General features: G+C 36.8%; 1 protein-coding gene across 1 annotated transcript in view; it reads right to left on the bottom strand.

The window, feature by feature from the left end:
* LRP2 (LDL receptor related protein 2) overlaps positions 1–13,089 on the bottom strand; it is a 197,623-nt gene that overhangs the window by 154,061 nt on the left and 30,473 nt on the right. Inside the window, exons 2-4 of the mRNA XM_005601570.4 lie at positions 7,325–7,432; positions 5,409–5,528; positions 1,773–1,889 (exon numbers count right to left, since the gene is read on the bottom strand). Coding sequence (XP_005601627.2) covers positions 1,773–1,889; positions 5,409–5,528; positions 7,325–7,432 — 345 coding nt within the window. The remainder of the gene's footprint in view (positions 1–1,772; positions 1,890–5,408; positions 5,529–7,324; positions 7,433–13,089) is intronic.

The following is a 13,089-nucleotide window of genomic DNA, read 5'->3' on the forward strand; positions in this document are numbered from 1 at the left end:
GTTTACAAAATATTGCAAAATATAATATATGATTTACCAGTATTATTAATCAAAAATATTTTCTTCACTTGCCACAATGAAGTATCTATTGTTTGCTTTACAAAGTACTGAAAGGAGAGTCCTTGAGTCATGGACCTTCTATTTTGTGACATCCAGACCCATAAGACCATCTCTAAAATTGACAGTACTAAGTCCAAATTATCTGCAAAATTTCCAAAGTGAAAGGAGATCCAAAACAGAGGCAACATAATCTCTCTCAAAAGAGAATATTTAAGTCAAAAATTATACCACAACAGAACTGTACCAGGAACTCTGCTAGGAAATGGAGCTACAAAGACAAATAGCACGGAATCCTCTCAAAGAAAAATAACATCCAAGGGAAGAAAGCACTGGAGAAGTGTAGTTTTTTAAAATAGACCATGTGATCATGGTGTGGATGCAGCATGAATCTGGACAAGTCTGGGCCCAGGTCTTTCCTGTTCACATAGACAAGCATTTCTTCCATTAAGAGTACAGTGTGAACAGGACAGTGAACAGAGTACAGTTTGAGCAGGACAGTACTGGAACAATTTGCTCATAACCAGTTTGTGTTAGCTCCCACACTAGGCATGGCACTATATTGCGAAGTGTAGCAAAGTACACAGAAGATGGCTCTTTCATCAAGAAGCATAAAATACATCATTTGGACCAAAGGAAGGAATTTGGAAACAGTCCAGAGAACTAAAACTAAATCAAAATGATCAAACAATAGGCAAAGTGTCCCATGAGAATAAGCCAAAATTTCAATCTTTAGTTGAGGACATAATAACTAAGAAATTTATGATCAAGACTTCTAAGGTATACGAAATCTGTCTACCGATTATTGGAATACTGGAATACTAAAATAACTCCTTGAAGTTTAAGAGCAAAGGAAAAGAAGTACCATTACTTAGCTCACAGGACACTTATGAAATGCAGTATACCAAAACAAACGTCAGGAAAAATGCATAAAAACTCAAGGGAGTTCTGGATAAATTCATAAATGATAGACTTATAAAGACTTTTAAGAGAAACTGGATTTTGGGGCATGTCTGAGACTTAAGACAGAGTTAGATGGACATTAGGACTGACACAGTAGAATAATTTCTTTATTCTTGTATTCTAACAATTTTATATAAATCTCAAGAGAGGCAGATTACTCTTTACTAATTTTTAAGAAGTACATCACACACCATAATTGCACTCTCTTTTTTGGTTATGGCAATACTTAAACATTATACATAGAATACTGTGATTTGTATGCCTTATCATGTGGTAATCAGGTACAAACTGATGTAGCATGCTGCCACTGTAGAGAAAGCCATTTTCAAAATGTAACAGTTTCCCAAAGGTAATCTGGAAAATATAGAGTCCATAAGAGCAGAAAAAATAATGAGACATTTGATCTACAAACTTAGCATAATAATGTAATAAAAGCTAAAATTGACCAAACTGGATTTTGTACTCAATGTATTCAATGACCTTTCAGGATTCTATGTTAATGTTAAAAGTTTCCTACTTCAAAAAATACAGAAACTTGATGTGCTAAGGCAGGACACAGTTAGTATGCCTTGCTGAAAATAGACTCCTATCAGAACATCACCTCTAATCCACAAAAGAATCTGCCAAGTGATTTCAATAACAAGAGGCATATTGTAAGCGTTTCTGTCCATCAACAAATCTAACAAATTGATTAAAATGCCAAAGGGACAAAGGTGAAACCAAATACAGTGCAAAGACTGAAAGGGACTCACGGCAGTCTCTCTCGTCAGTTCCGTCTGAGCAGTCTCTCGTGTGGTCACATCTGAATTCATTCGGGATACATTCACCACTGGAGCATGTGATCTGATCGCTTGAGCAGGTTGTCCCACCTGTGAAGGGGAAAAAATATGACTTTATAATTACTGCCAAGTGCAGACCAATCCACTGACATTTACCAAATATGAATGAAGAAATTTGAAAGCAAAGGCAGGTAGAGCATATATTGAATATAACGTTTACAGGGTCACAAGGTAGAGTACCCAGCTACCCCAAGGTGGAGAGCTTACAATGCAAAAGTAAAGGTATTATTATCAGGGTACTGTCAAAATGCCCATAGAATCATATCAACACTCAAGCACGTTAGTGTACACAATTATATCATCAACATGTGTTGAGAATATAATATAGATTGAAAACCTATATGGTAAAGAGAATGGATGAAATAAGAATTTTGCAGATACAGGTATTAATCAAGGATTGGTAAGGTCCCCTTCACTGAAATCTTTGTTTAAACAAGAAGAAAATATGCCAAAGGGTTAACAATGGTTATTTCTGAGTGGTAGGAATATGGGTGATTTTATTTTTTTCTTTAGAGTTTTCTCTATTATATAAACTTTCTATGTTGAACACTTGTCAATTTCATAAACAGAAAGAAAAAAATTTAAGCTAGCTTGATTTTATCCTATGTTGATTAGGGTAGGTGAAAGCAAGGCATCAGTAGTTTATCAAATTCGCCTCTGGATAAAACAGCTAAAATCAAATGAATTGATGTCACAAGCATCACATGAATGCTATTCTGTAAGTCTGAGACCGGAATTACCATGGGATTTTTTAATTGTCCACATAAAAAGAGAAGCAGTTGGGGAAAATTTGATCCACTAAAAAGTAATATAATCATCAAATGGAAGATGAAATTTTCCCCTGAATTTTTACGGAGTTTCCTAACTTTCACCACTTAGGTTCAGCAAAATTTGGCTTTCTGATGAAATTACATATCTGTTAAGGGATGTGCCATCTAAACTTAACAAGAAAAACTTTTCTAAAAGAAAAGTGGACAATGACAGCAATAGAGTTAGCAATTGAAATTTCAAACATAGAAAGACTACCATACGATAAGATGTAAAAAATTAACCATAATTACTACGCTTTTCCATGTTTAATTGACTACATCTTTCTTGTCACCTTGTTCCTTCTTCCTGTTTAACTAATAAAATGGTTTCATTATGAATGTGTCATGTAATTCTTGAATAGCAAATAAAATTTTCCCAGTCAGCCTATGTCTGACACTTTCAAAGTATGATTTCATATTTTCTCCCAGTACCTTATATCTGTGGGTTAAATTTTACTTCTATTAATAAACTTAGAATAGATCAACTTTTCTAAAAGTCACTTAAACATCTGAATTCTTCCCAAAGCAGAGACAGTATCTGAATAAAGTTAAAAAGATTACTACTTCCTCATTAAATTCCCATATAATTTATTAAGTATGTATTGCCAATTTCCACTTAAAATTAAAGAGCTTTCTTTTATTACTGAAGAGGCAAGTCATGAATAGTCCTAAACAAAGTATGAAAAGAAACTAAATCAAGTGACAATATTATTTTAATTATCTTGGCTTTCTTCTTAAATTCAAGCCCAAATCAATTCTATATATGTACTTAAGATTTCAAAGGGTGTATGAAGAAGCAATTAAAAGCTCATTCAAACATAGAGAAATGACAAATTAAAATTATATAGTTCCACCAACCAATCTAATGCTGGAATTCACTTATTCCTTTGATGCATAAACACCTATTATGGGCCTATCATGTGTCACAAAGTACACCAATGATGAGATTATAAAGATGAATAAGGCACAATCTTTACTTTCAAGGAGCACATATTTTTCTGAGGGAGACTTTAAGAAATAATGGAAAACGATAATGAAAGTGAATTGTAGGCACACAAGGAATTATAGAGGCATCAGGGAGAGGTGCCTAAGTCACTCTGGGATGAGAGTACGGACAAGGATAGCTTCCTTAAGGAGGTAACATCTCACTTGGGTCTTAAAGGAGAAGCAGCCATTAGCTAGGTCAAGAGGAAAGAAGGACTGTCTACCAACAAGCATTCAGGCAGCATGCACAGAGGTGAAAGGCTGGACACAGCATGGTATGCCCAAGGGATCTACAAGCACTGCTGTGGCCCCAAATGGACATCAAGGCGGGAATGGCAAGTGATAGACAAGGAAAAATAAGCACCAGTCACACCTTAGAAGCCACTGTAAACCATGTTAAGGAATCTGAACTTTCTCCCTCAAGTGGTGAGCTACCAAAGGGTTTTAGTTAGATCTTTCCAGCATCAGTGTCAGGGAGAAGCTGAGAAGGCACAAAACTAGATGCAGGGAGGCTAGCCCAGAGGCTGGTGCAGTCACCGGATGAGAGATGTTGGTAGTGATGGCATACATGGGAAAGAGATGAACTTTAGAGATGTTAGGCTGGAGTTTTGGTGATTTAACGTGGGCTGCAAAAGAGAGGAAAGAATCAAAAGAAACTTCCATCTTTCTAGCTTGGGTGCCTAGGGGATTGTGGTATCATTTTCATGCTACTTGAGTACATCTTTAACGTCACCTACAGCCAGCTTTTTTTCCATCCAATAAAATGCTTTCACTCTGAAATATGTTTCATGAAATTCTAAATTAACAGGGAAAACAGCCTCAATCTGCCTATTTCTGATAGTTTGAGACTGATTTTGTACTTTCTGCTAGTACTTTATAGTGGGTTAATTTTATTCCTATAATAAAGATAATACATGTAGACCAGCAAATATAGAAGAAAAAGGTCTATATTTTCCCCAATTCAAGGGGGAATATGATTAACTCCACTTGGGACACCTTGAGTTTGAGGAGTCTTGGAGTATCCAACAGGCAGTTGAATATACGAGACTGAAGTGTAGACAAGATGAATGAAGTCACTGCTCTTCACAGATTCACAGTCTAGCCCCATCCTGTTCCCACTGAGTATCCACTACCTGCAGGTCACCCCTCATTCCCCTGGGACCTTTGAGAGGCCAGCCAGAGAACGCCGTAGCCTAGACAGATTTCCTGTCAACAAGGATTTCTTCTTGCACCCTACTATGCCTAGCACTTTTCCTTCCTCCCTTTAGGACTTTCGAGCCACCATCCCCCATCTCCCTCTTTCAGATCTAGTGGTCTCCTTTTGCCACTCCACCTCAAATCCTGACACATAACTGGACCTTATTGGATATGTCAGCCTCCTGATTGGCTTTGAGTAGCTCCTGTCCATGCCTTCCTCAGGACTGCCATTTGTCACCATCACCACCCTCCACAGCCCTACATGGTGCTCAAAGATACCAACAAATGTTTTCTTTCTTTCTTGAGTGCCACATAATCTGAATTAAATACTGAGAACCTATCCCCTTTCCAAATCGCTGGGGTATATTTCTAATTCTTCAGCACATTCACTCTTTCAGTATCGTCCGACCCCTGAGTGAGATTGCTGGCATACGCTCCCTTGTCATTTAAGGCCCAACTCAGCATTTCTAAGGAATCATTACATTGTGTTTTGCAATTGTAACAGGTTATATGTTAGGTGTCCAAAGAGCCAAAAGAAAATTCCTCCATAAACACTCACGGCAATGCTGTTCGTCTGAGCCATCCTCACAGTCGTGCTCATCGTCACACACCCAGGAGTGGGGGATGCATAGCCCTTCACTCTGACACTTGAACTGGCCTGACTGGCAGGAGGAGGGAGCTAAAACAAACCAGAAAAGCACTCATGTCAAACATCCATCCTATGACATCAATAAGAAATGCTTAATTCAAAGGAATGTACATCAGCTCCTGCTCAATACATTTGATAGCAAATAGTAAACAACCCTATACCAGAGTCTGTGGACTCTAACCAGTGTTCACCATCAAATAATCTGAGTGATGTCATCACAACAAACTGATAATACATACAAAGTTATGACAAAAAGGTATTAAATTAAATTTATTTAAATAAAAATTAACTATGAGTTTTATTAAATTAGTTTAAATGTTTTGTAGTAACTAATCATAAAGCATCTTGATGAATTGGAAAACCCATGAGATCTGGAAAAGAAGGCCCAGAATCAAATAATTATTATTTCCACAATTTACTTGCTTTAGGATCTTTGGCAGGTTCTCCGAGCCTCAGTATGTGCATCATAAAATAGGGATTGTATTTATCTCATGGTTTGCTATAAAAAATAAGTTAAATAATGCATGTGAAGGTGCCATGTAATATTAGTTGCTATCACTATTGTCATTGGTATTGTTGTTATTATCATTGTTACAGGACATTGAAATGTAATAACAATCTCTGAAGAGTTGTTGGTATAACTGTTCATTTATTCCTTCATCCCAGAATACATTGTTCTTGGCTTTCTGGTCCTGGTATTTAATCTAAAATGAACTCAGTAAGCCCAGAGGAGGCAAATACATAGCACATGACCATGTCTCTACACATAGAACTACTCCCTTGCTTAAAGCGTGGTTCATAGACTAGCAGCATCAGCACCAGCTGGGAGCTTGTAGAAATGCAGAATCTCAAGTCCACCTCAAACATATGGAATCAAAATCTGCACTTTAACAAGCTCCCCAGGTGATCCATTTGTGCACAAAAGTTTGAGAAGCACTGTATAGGACCTATTCCCCACCTTTCTCTTATTTTCAAATACATCATTATCCAAACAATACACCAAAGTTTGTTCTGTTGTGCCATAGGATGGTCAACAATTCAAAACAAAATTAATTTTTCACCTGCTTTCTTGGTTTTTGGATGATAACCCTTGTCTGTTCACCTATCGGAATGAATGACATGGGGTAGTGTGATCGATCACCTACAGCAAGCTGGGAAGGCCATGTACGCAAGGGTTTAGATTCATGCACCAACTGGGAGGCCTTTAATAAATGACAACTTCTCCACACTTCCCAGTTTCCTAATCTGAAACCTACCTCAGAACTTTGTTCAGAGAATTAAATGAAGAAATATCTGTGAAATTGATTTTATAATTAGTTAAATTTGTGGTTGACAATATTATCATGTTTTTAACTATAACTTTTTTTAACATAAAACCACACTAGCCACTTCTCTGATCTCTTTATGGTAATTCACGCAAGTTCCACTACAGCCTTCGCATAAAAACAGACTCCTCCTTCATTTACAAATCACAGAAGTTCAGATAACATTACTTTTGTTTGCTCTTGTTGGTGCACAAAATTTCCGGAGTGAATAATTTGAAATAGTCCCTTACCAGCTTCAGAAAACTTCTCACAAATGTTTCCATATCAAAGTCATGGGGTAAGAGTAAGACAGAAACTGATGTGAGTTGAACCCTTCCTCAAAAGGGGCTGAAACAATTATTAATGCCATCAGTTCTCTATTCAACTGCAGAGATCTCAAAAGACTTAAGCCCAGCCCTGAATCTATCACTAACTGCACCACTCTTTCTCTTTGTGACAGCTGAAATCACCATGAAGCACTCATATTACTCAAAACAGACCTTTGCCTGGCCCCTCACTTACGGCAGCCAGTTTCATCCGAGTCATCCAGGCAGTCTTTCGTTCCATCACACCTCCAAGACGCAGGGATGCAATGTCCATTTTCACAGCGGAAATGCTCACTGTCGCATTCTGCAATCCCACGAGCAAAGAAAATCAGTTTAAAAACTCACCCATACAGATGTTTCACCAAAGAAATACAAATTTTTGATAAAAATAAAAACTTAATTAATTAGTAATCAAAGGAATGTAAATTATAAAATTAGGAAAATGTCTTTATAATGATTATATTCTCTGTTTTGGGGTTTGCAGGAAGAAGGTCATTTTCATACACAGCTGACTAGAGTGTACCTTGATGTAATCAACCTGGAAAGCAACTTCACAGCACATATATTGCCTTTTTTTTTTTTTGTTAGATCAAGCGCCCTGGGTTTGTTTCCTGGTTAAGGAACCACACCATCAAGTCAGTTGACCTACTGAAGTAGTTGCATGTTGCTGTGATGCTGAAAGCTATGTCACTGCTATTCAACTACCAGCAGGGTGACCCATGGTGGACAGGTTTCTGCGGAGCTTCCGGACTAAGACAGACCAGAAAGGACCCAGCCTCCTACATCCAAAAAAATGGGCATGAAGACCCCATGAATAGCAGCAGAGTGTTGTCTGATACAGCACCAGAAGGTGAGAGGATGGCACAAAAATCTCAGGCAGGATTCCACTCTGCTATACACAGGGTCACTAAGAGCCATAATCGACTCCATGGCACTAACAAATCTTGCTTCTTGAAAGTGCTTATTCTTTAACTTGGTACTTTTACTTCTAGGTATTTGTTCTCTGAGGAACTAACCAAAGAATTAGACAAAGATTTGTGCATTGAGATTTTCATCACAACATTATCTCTACTAAAGGAAATTGCAAAGCTCCTGGATGTCCAATAATAGGAAAAGGATTAAATTTTCTTATATCTATGTATTGACATATTAGGAACTCATTAAAATGATTATGAAGAACCTCTAAATGATTTGGAGAAATATTTATAATATAATGTAACAAAGACAAGAATGCAAAAGTTTACCTATAACAAAGTCATATATGGAGGGAAAAAAGCGTAGGAAAAAACCAGAATGTTAACAGTGATTATCTCTGATTGATAACATCATGAGTAACTTTTCACTTGTTTGTGCTTTTTTCAGTTCCCCACATTATATTGTTTTAAAGTGCCTTTTTATTCCTAAGTCATATACAGCAATTTATGGTCCCTCATTCTTAGATTCGGACCAATATTTTAGCTTTCTGTTTTTTAACTAATTTGTAAGATGCCAGGTCTGCAAGCTCATCTCTGCAAACAAATTTTTTTTAAAAAAAGTCAAAACAAACCAAAAAAAATCTCTACAGCTAAGCAGAGTGCACAAACTTGCCACATTCCCAAGCAGCAGTGACATGCCCTAGTGATGCCAGACAGAGAATATAACAAACAAGTTCATTTCATTCAACTAATATACCCTGCAATTTCCCTGAGTCTCCCCAAGGGACAAATTCAGCAGTTGGTTCCTCTGAGTTTCCCCAAATATCTGACCAGTGACCTCTCCATGCATTATGTGCCAAGTAGAAAATTTTTTTAAAGAGAGCAGCCAATGCCAGCCCAACTTGGAGAAGACTCAAAATTATTCTTTCACAAACTCAGAGTGGTAGAGGAGTAATTTGGGGGGATGGAAGAATAATTGAATTTTCCCCATGAATTTAAGTAATCATGCTAAATTACCCATTTCAATTTTGGGCTAATTAACCCAAAACTAGGTAAATATACAGATCAATTACCTACTTCTAAAATAAATAAACAATGTGCTATCCTGACTTGTGTAAATGCAGGCATATCACCAGCATGACATAAACATAGTTAAGTGATCTATTCCTAGGGGATATAGGCTACTTTGTTCATGGAATGTTCAAATCTGATTGTCTGGTAGTGACATCCTGATTTATAATGTATGCTGCAAATGGTCAGAAACTTCCCTTGGCTAAATGGTGGTACCGAGTGGTACAGGAATACGTACACCCAAATACCTTCTATAGACTAATGCATGATGGTGGTTGGTGGTGCAGGTCTGGGGTTGGTGGTGCAGGTCTCTTATCAACTACCTTTAAAACACAACAACCTCCCTTGCAAAAATGCCCCTAAGGAATGTACAAATTCACTCTGGAATCCCAGAACTTCTCATTGGATTTTGTTCTACAAAGCAATATTTCCATGGGAGATTAGGGGCTTTGGAGGTTTAGCTATTAACACAACATATATTAAATCACTTTTATCAATTAGGTCTATTGTTAGTAATCCAACATAAAACATTTGTAGGTTCAGTACATTTGTCTCCCTTAGTATCTAATAATTTCTAGTTGAAAAATTATAACAATCTAAAGGTCAGTCTACTTACAAAGAGTTTCATATTGCTATGGGAAAAAGGAAAGCATAAACTTAGAAACTGAGTATACAGAAGAAAATTTTTAGAACAATATGTTGCCTGTTTTTAATGCACATAATTAGTGCCATTTCTTAAGCAACTTTTACGACAAGTCAGATTTTGAGGTGGGTTTTTATTTTTGCTAAAATATGAAGTTAAACACATCATGAAAAGAACACAAAATAGACACCCAAAAGTCCCTGTTTAAAGCACTTCAAAGCCAATTATTTAAAATCACACACACAAAAAATGAAACTGAGAGCGGAAATTTTGAAATTAACTTGCTAATTAGCATTTTTCACATTTGATCTCCCAAATACTCAGTTATCTAAAGTAATCTACCAAACCCAGTTTATTCAATTTATCAACAGATCCATGATAATTCATTTGTCAAATTCACCTTTTCAATTTGAACTTCCATGCCTGTTATAACTCCCAAATGACTATTGTTTGGAAATATCTCTCCAGAAAAAACAAACTGGTACTCTATCATTGCTGGGTGGCCTTCTAGAAATCAATCAAAATGCTCCACTGGTTCCAGAAGCCTGTCAGTCATTCTATTATAAAGGCAATATGTGCTATTTAAAAACAAACTGCTAGTGAAAAGGTCTAGATAAGGTCTGATAACAATTGCAGGTGTCTCTGATTTCAATTGGTCTATATGCACTTTATTTTCTGTGTTCTGTTTTAAACAAGTAGCTTTCACTCACAACCCCTCCAAAGGTTACTAGATATTATCTACTCTTTATTGTTTAATAATTTAACGTTAAAAAAAGGGAGGGTGGATTTCACTGGAGCAAACCACAGAGTTTAAAGAAGAAAAAACATCTAAGTAGAGCAAAAGTTAACACTTTCTTCAACAAACGGTCTCTAAACATCCATATTCAACCAATCCAGTTTTAACCAAGAGGTAATTTTGCAAACAATAACTTTCAAAACTTTAAAATATTTTCCCTCTAATAAAAAACCAAGGAGGAAAACATTGTAATCCAGACTGAAATAAAAACCTTTTGTTAAGAACCAGGCAGCCATTGACAAGGAACCACTAGAACCAAATGGATACCCGACCTCCCCAGCACTAGCTCCTGCCATTCCCAAGAACCAAAATAGATGGTACCAAGATGAAAAAAAATACTCATATGGTGCTTGAATGACATGCACCATTCTAAGCACTTCCTCAACTTCAAGTCATTTAATCCTCGTAACAACCCTACGAGATAGATGCCATTAGTATGAACATTTTACAAATAAAGAAACTGAGGTACAAAGCAGTTCAGTAACTTGCCCAAGATCAAATAGCAAATATGAACAAAGCAATGATTTGAACCTGACAGTTCTGGTTCCAGCATCTGTGCTATATTGACTATTGTTCTATGTTCCCTTTCACCAAAAAGAAAATTTTATTCCAATAAACTCAGGAATGAATGTAAAAATTTGATTTTTTTTCCAAAGTTGCTATCAACACTAAGTGAACTCATTGATTGGGCTGGTGTGGAATCCATACCACACCATAAACTCATAGAATTCAATTGGAGAAGAAGAGTAATCTACTTAGCAACAAACAGTACACATAAAAACTCATGGGCTAAGGAGAATTTGCAACAATCAAAAGCAACACAAGGAAATGAAAAAAAGTTTTGATCTCTTCAAGAAAATTTATGTTAGACGTAGGGATAAACCTGTTTTCCAACCTTAGAGAGCCCCAAGCTGGAGAAAAACAAGAGTAATCCTTTCTTCATAAATAGCCATATCCCAAGCTTCCTGGTCTAAGCGGTGGACTAAGAATGTGTTAAGATAAGATATTAGAGCAACAGATAATGCCTAGAGAAGAAGTTGTTTGTTTGTTTTTCCAGGGCAGGGAACAGCACTGGATTGAGAACACCACTTCTGTGTCCTTTACAGCCTCTAGCACAGTACTGGGCACACGTGGGATAGTCAACACATATTCGTCAGATAATGAAGACTCCTCTTGGGGGCCAGCCCCGTGCCTGAGTGGTTAAGGTCACGCACTCCACTTTGGCAGCCCAGGGTTTTACTGGTTAGGAGCCTGGGCACAGACATGGCACTGCTCATCAGGCCATGGTGAGGTGGCATCCCAAATGCCACAACTAGAAGGACCCACAACTAAAATATACAACTAGGTACTGGGGGGATTTGGGGAGAAAAAGCAATAATAATAATAATAATACAAAGACTCCTCTTTGTACAATTCAGTTTGTTGGGAACATTATATATCAGAGATATATAAAACCATCAAGGCAAACAATGAGACTTTAGAGTTTACTATCTTAAATCCATAGAAAGAAAAATAAAATCTGGAATAATTTGAAATAAAAGGACTATCCAGAAGTTTAATAAAAGAAAAATATTGAGTTATATTAATAGCAGTTTTATTATTTTACCCTCTCCTTATAAAAGTTTCTTTTCCTGCTCATGAATTCTCTTCTAAGAAGAGAAAGGCAAGTCTTAGTCAATGGAACATTGTCCAAAGTCAACAGAGTAAGGTAATTTCTATGGCAAACCCTATTTCCTGCTGGATCTTAACATGTGCTGGTCCTTCCAGACACTTGGTCATCCTGAGGAGCTCCATGCTCTCTTGTTAAAAACTTGTAAAACTATGTGACATTTTAATAGTTCTACCTTTGCTGATCTCAAACAAACAAATAAATTTAAGAGGCAATTCCTTAATACAGTCATAATTTTTACTTCACTTTTTCTGTACTTTATTTTTACCCCCTTGTATCAATAGACATACTCCTGATGTTTATACGTTGGGTGATGGTTCACAACAATTCTCATACCTTATCCACACGAGCAAGGCCATTCACCTTCTGAAGATTTAGAATCACTTGATTCTTTCCAAAACTTTACACTGCAGCCATGACAGCCAAGCGTAACAAATTGTGTGGAAGACACTGCCCTGCCTAATGTCAACTGGTGGAATAGCCAAGGACTCAACTGATGGAACTGAAACAAGACATGCACAGCAAACCAACCTACTAGTCTCTTTCTGTGCAATATTTTAGCTGCCTGTTTTCACAACACATCACCAGATAGGTGGCAGGAATTCTTCTTTTTTCAACCCAGTTTTACAAGCCACTAAATCAACTGCTTTTTCCAAATTATTGTTTCAGAGCCCTGATGTTTTGATAGAGCAAAACAACATTAAGAGGACATTTCAAGAAATCAAAGACTTTGAGGCTTTTTTTAAGATTTTTTTAAGAATCTTTTTTTTTTAAGATTTTATTTTTCCTTTTTCTCCCCAAAGCCCCCTGGCATATAGTTGTATATTTTTAGTTGTGGGTCCGTCTAGTTGTGGCAAGTGGGATGCTG

This window comes from Equus caballus, chromosome 18 (genome assembly GCF_041296265.1).
Source record: "Equus caballus isolate H_3958 breed thoroughbred chromosome 18, TB-T2T, whole genome shotgun sequence".
Taxonomy (NCBI): Eukaryota; Metazoa; Chordata; class Mammalia; order Perissodactyla; family Equidae; genus Equus; species Equus caballus.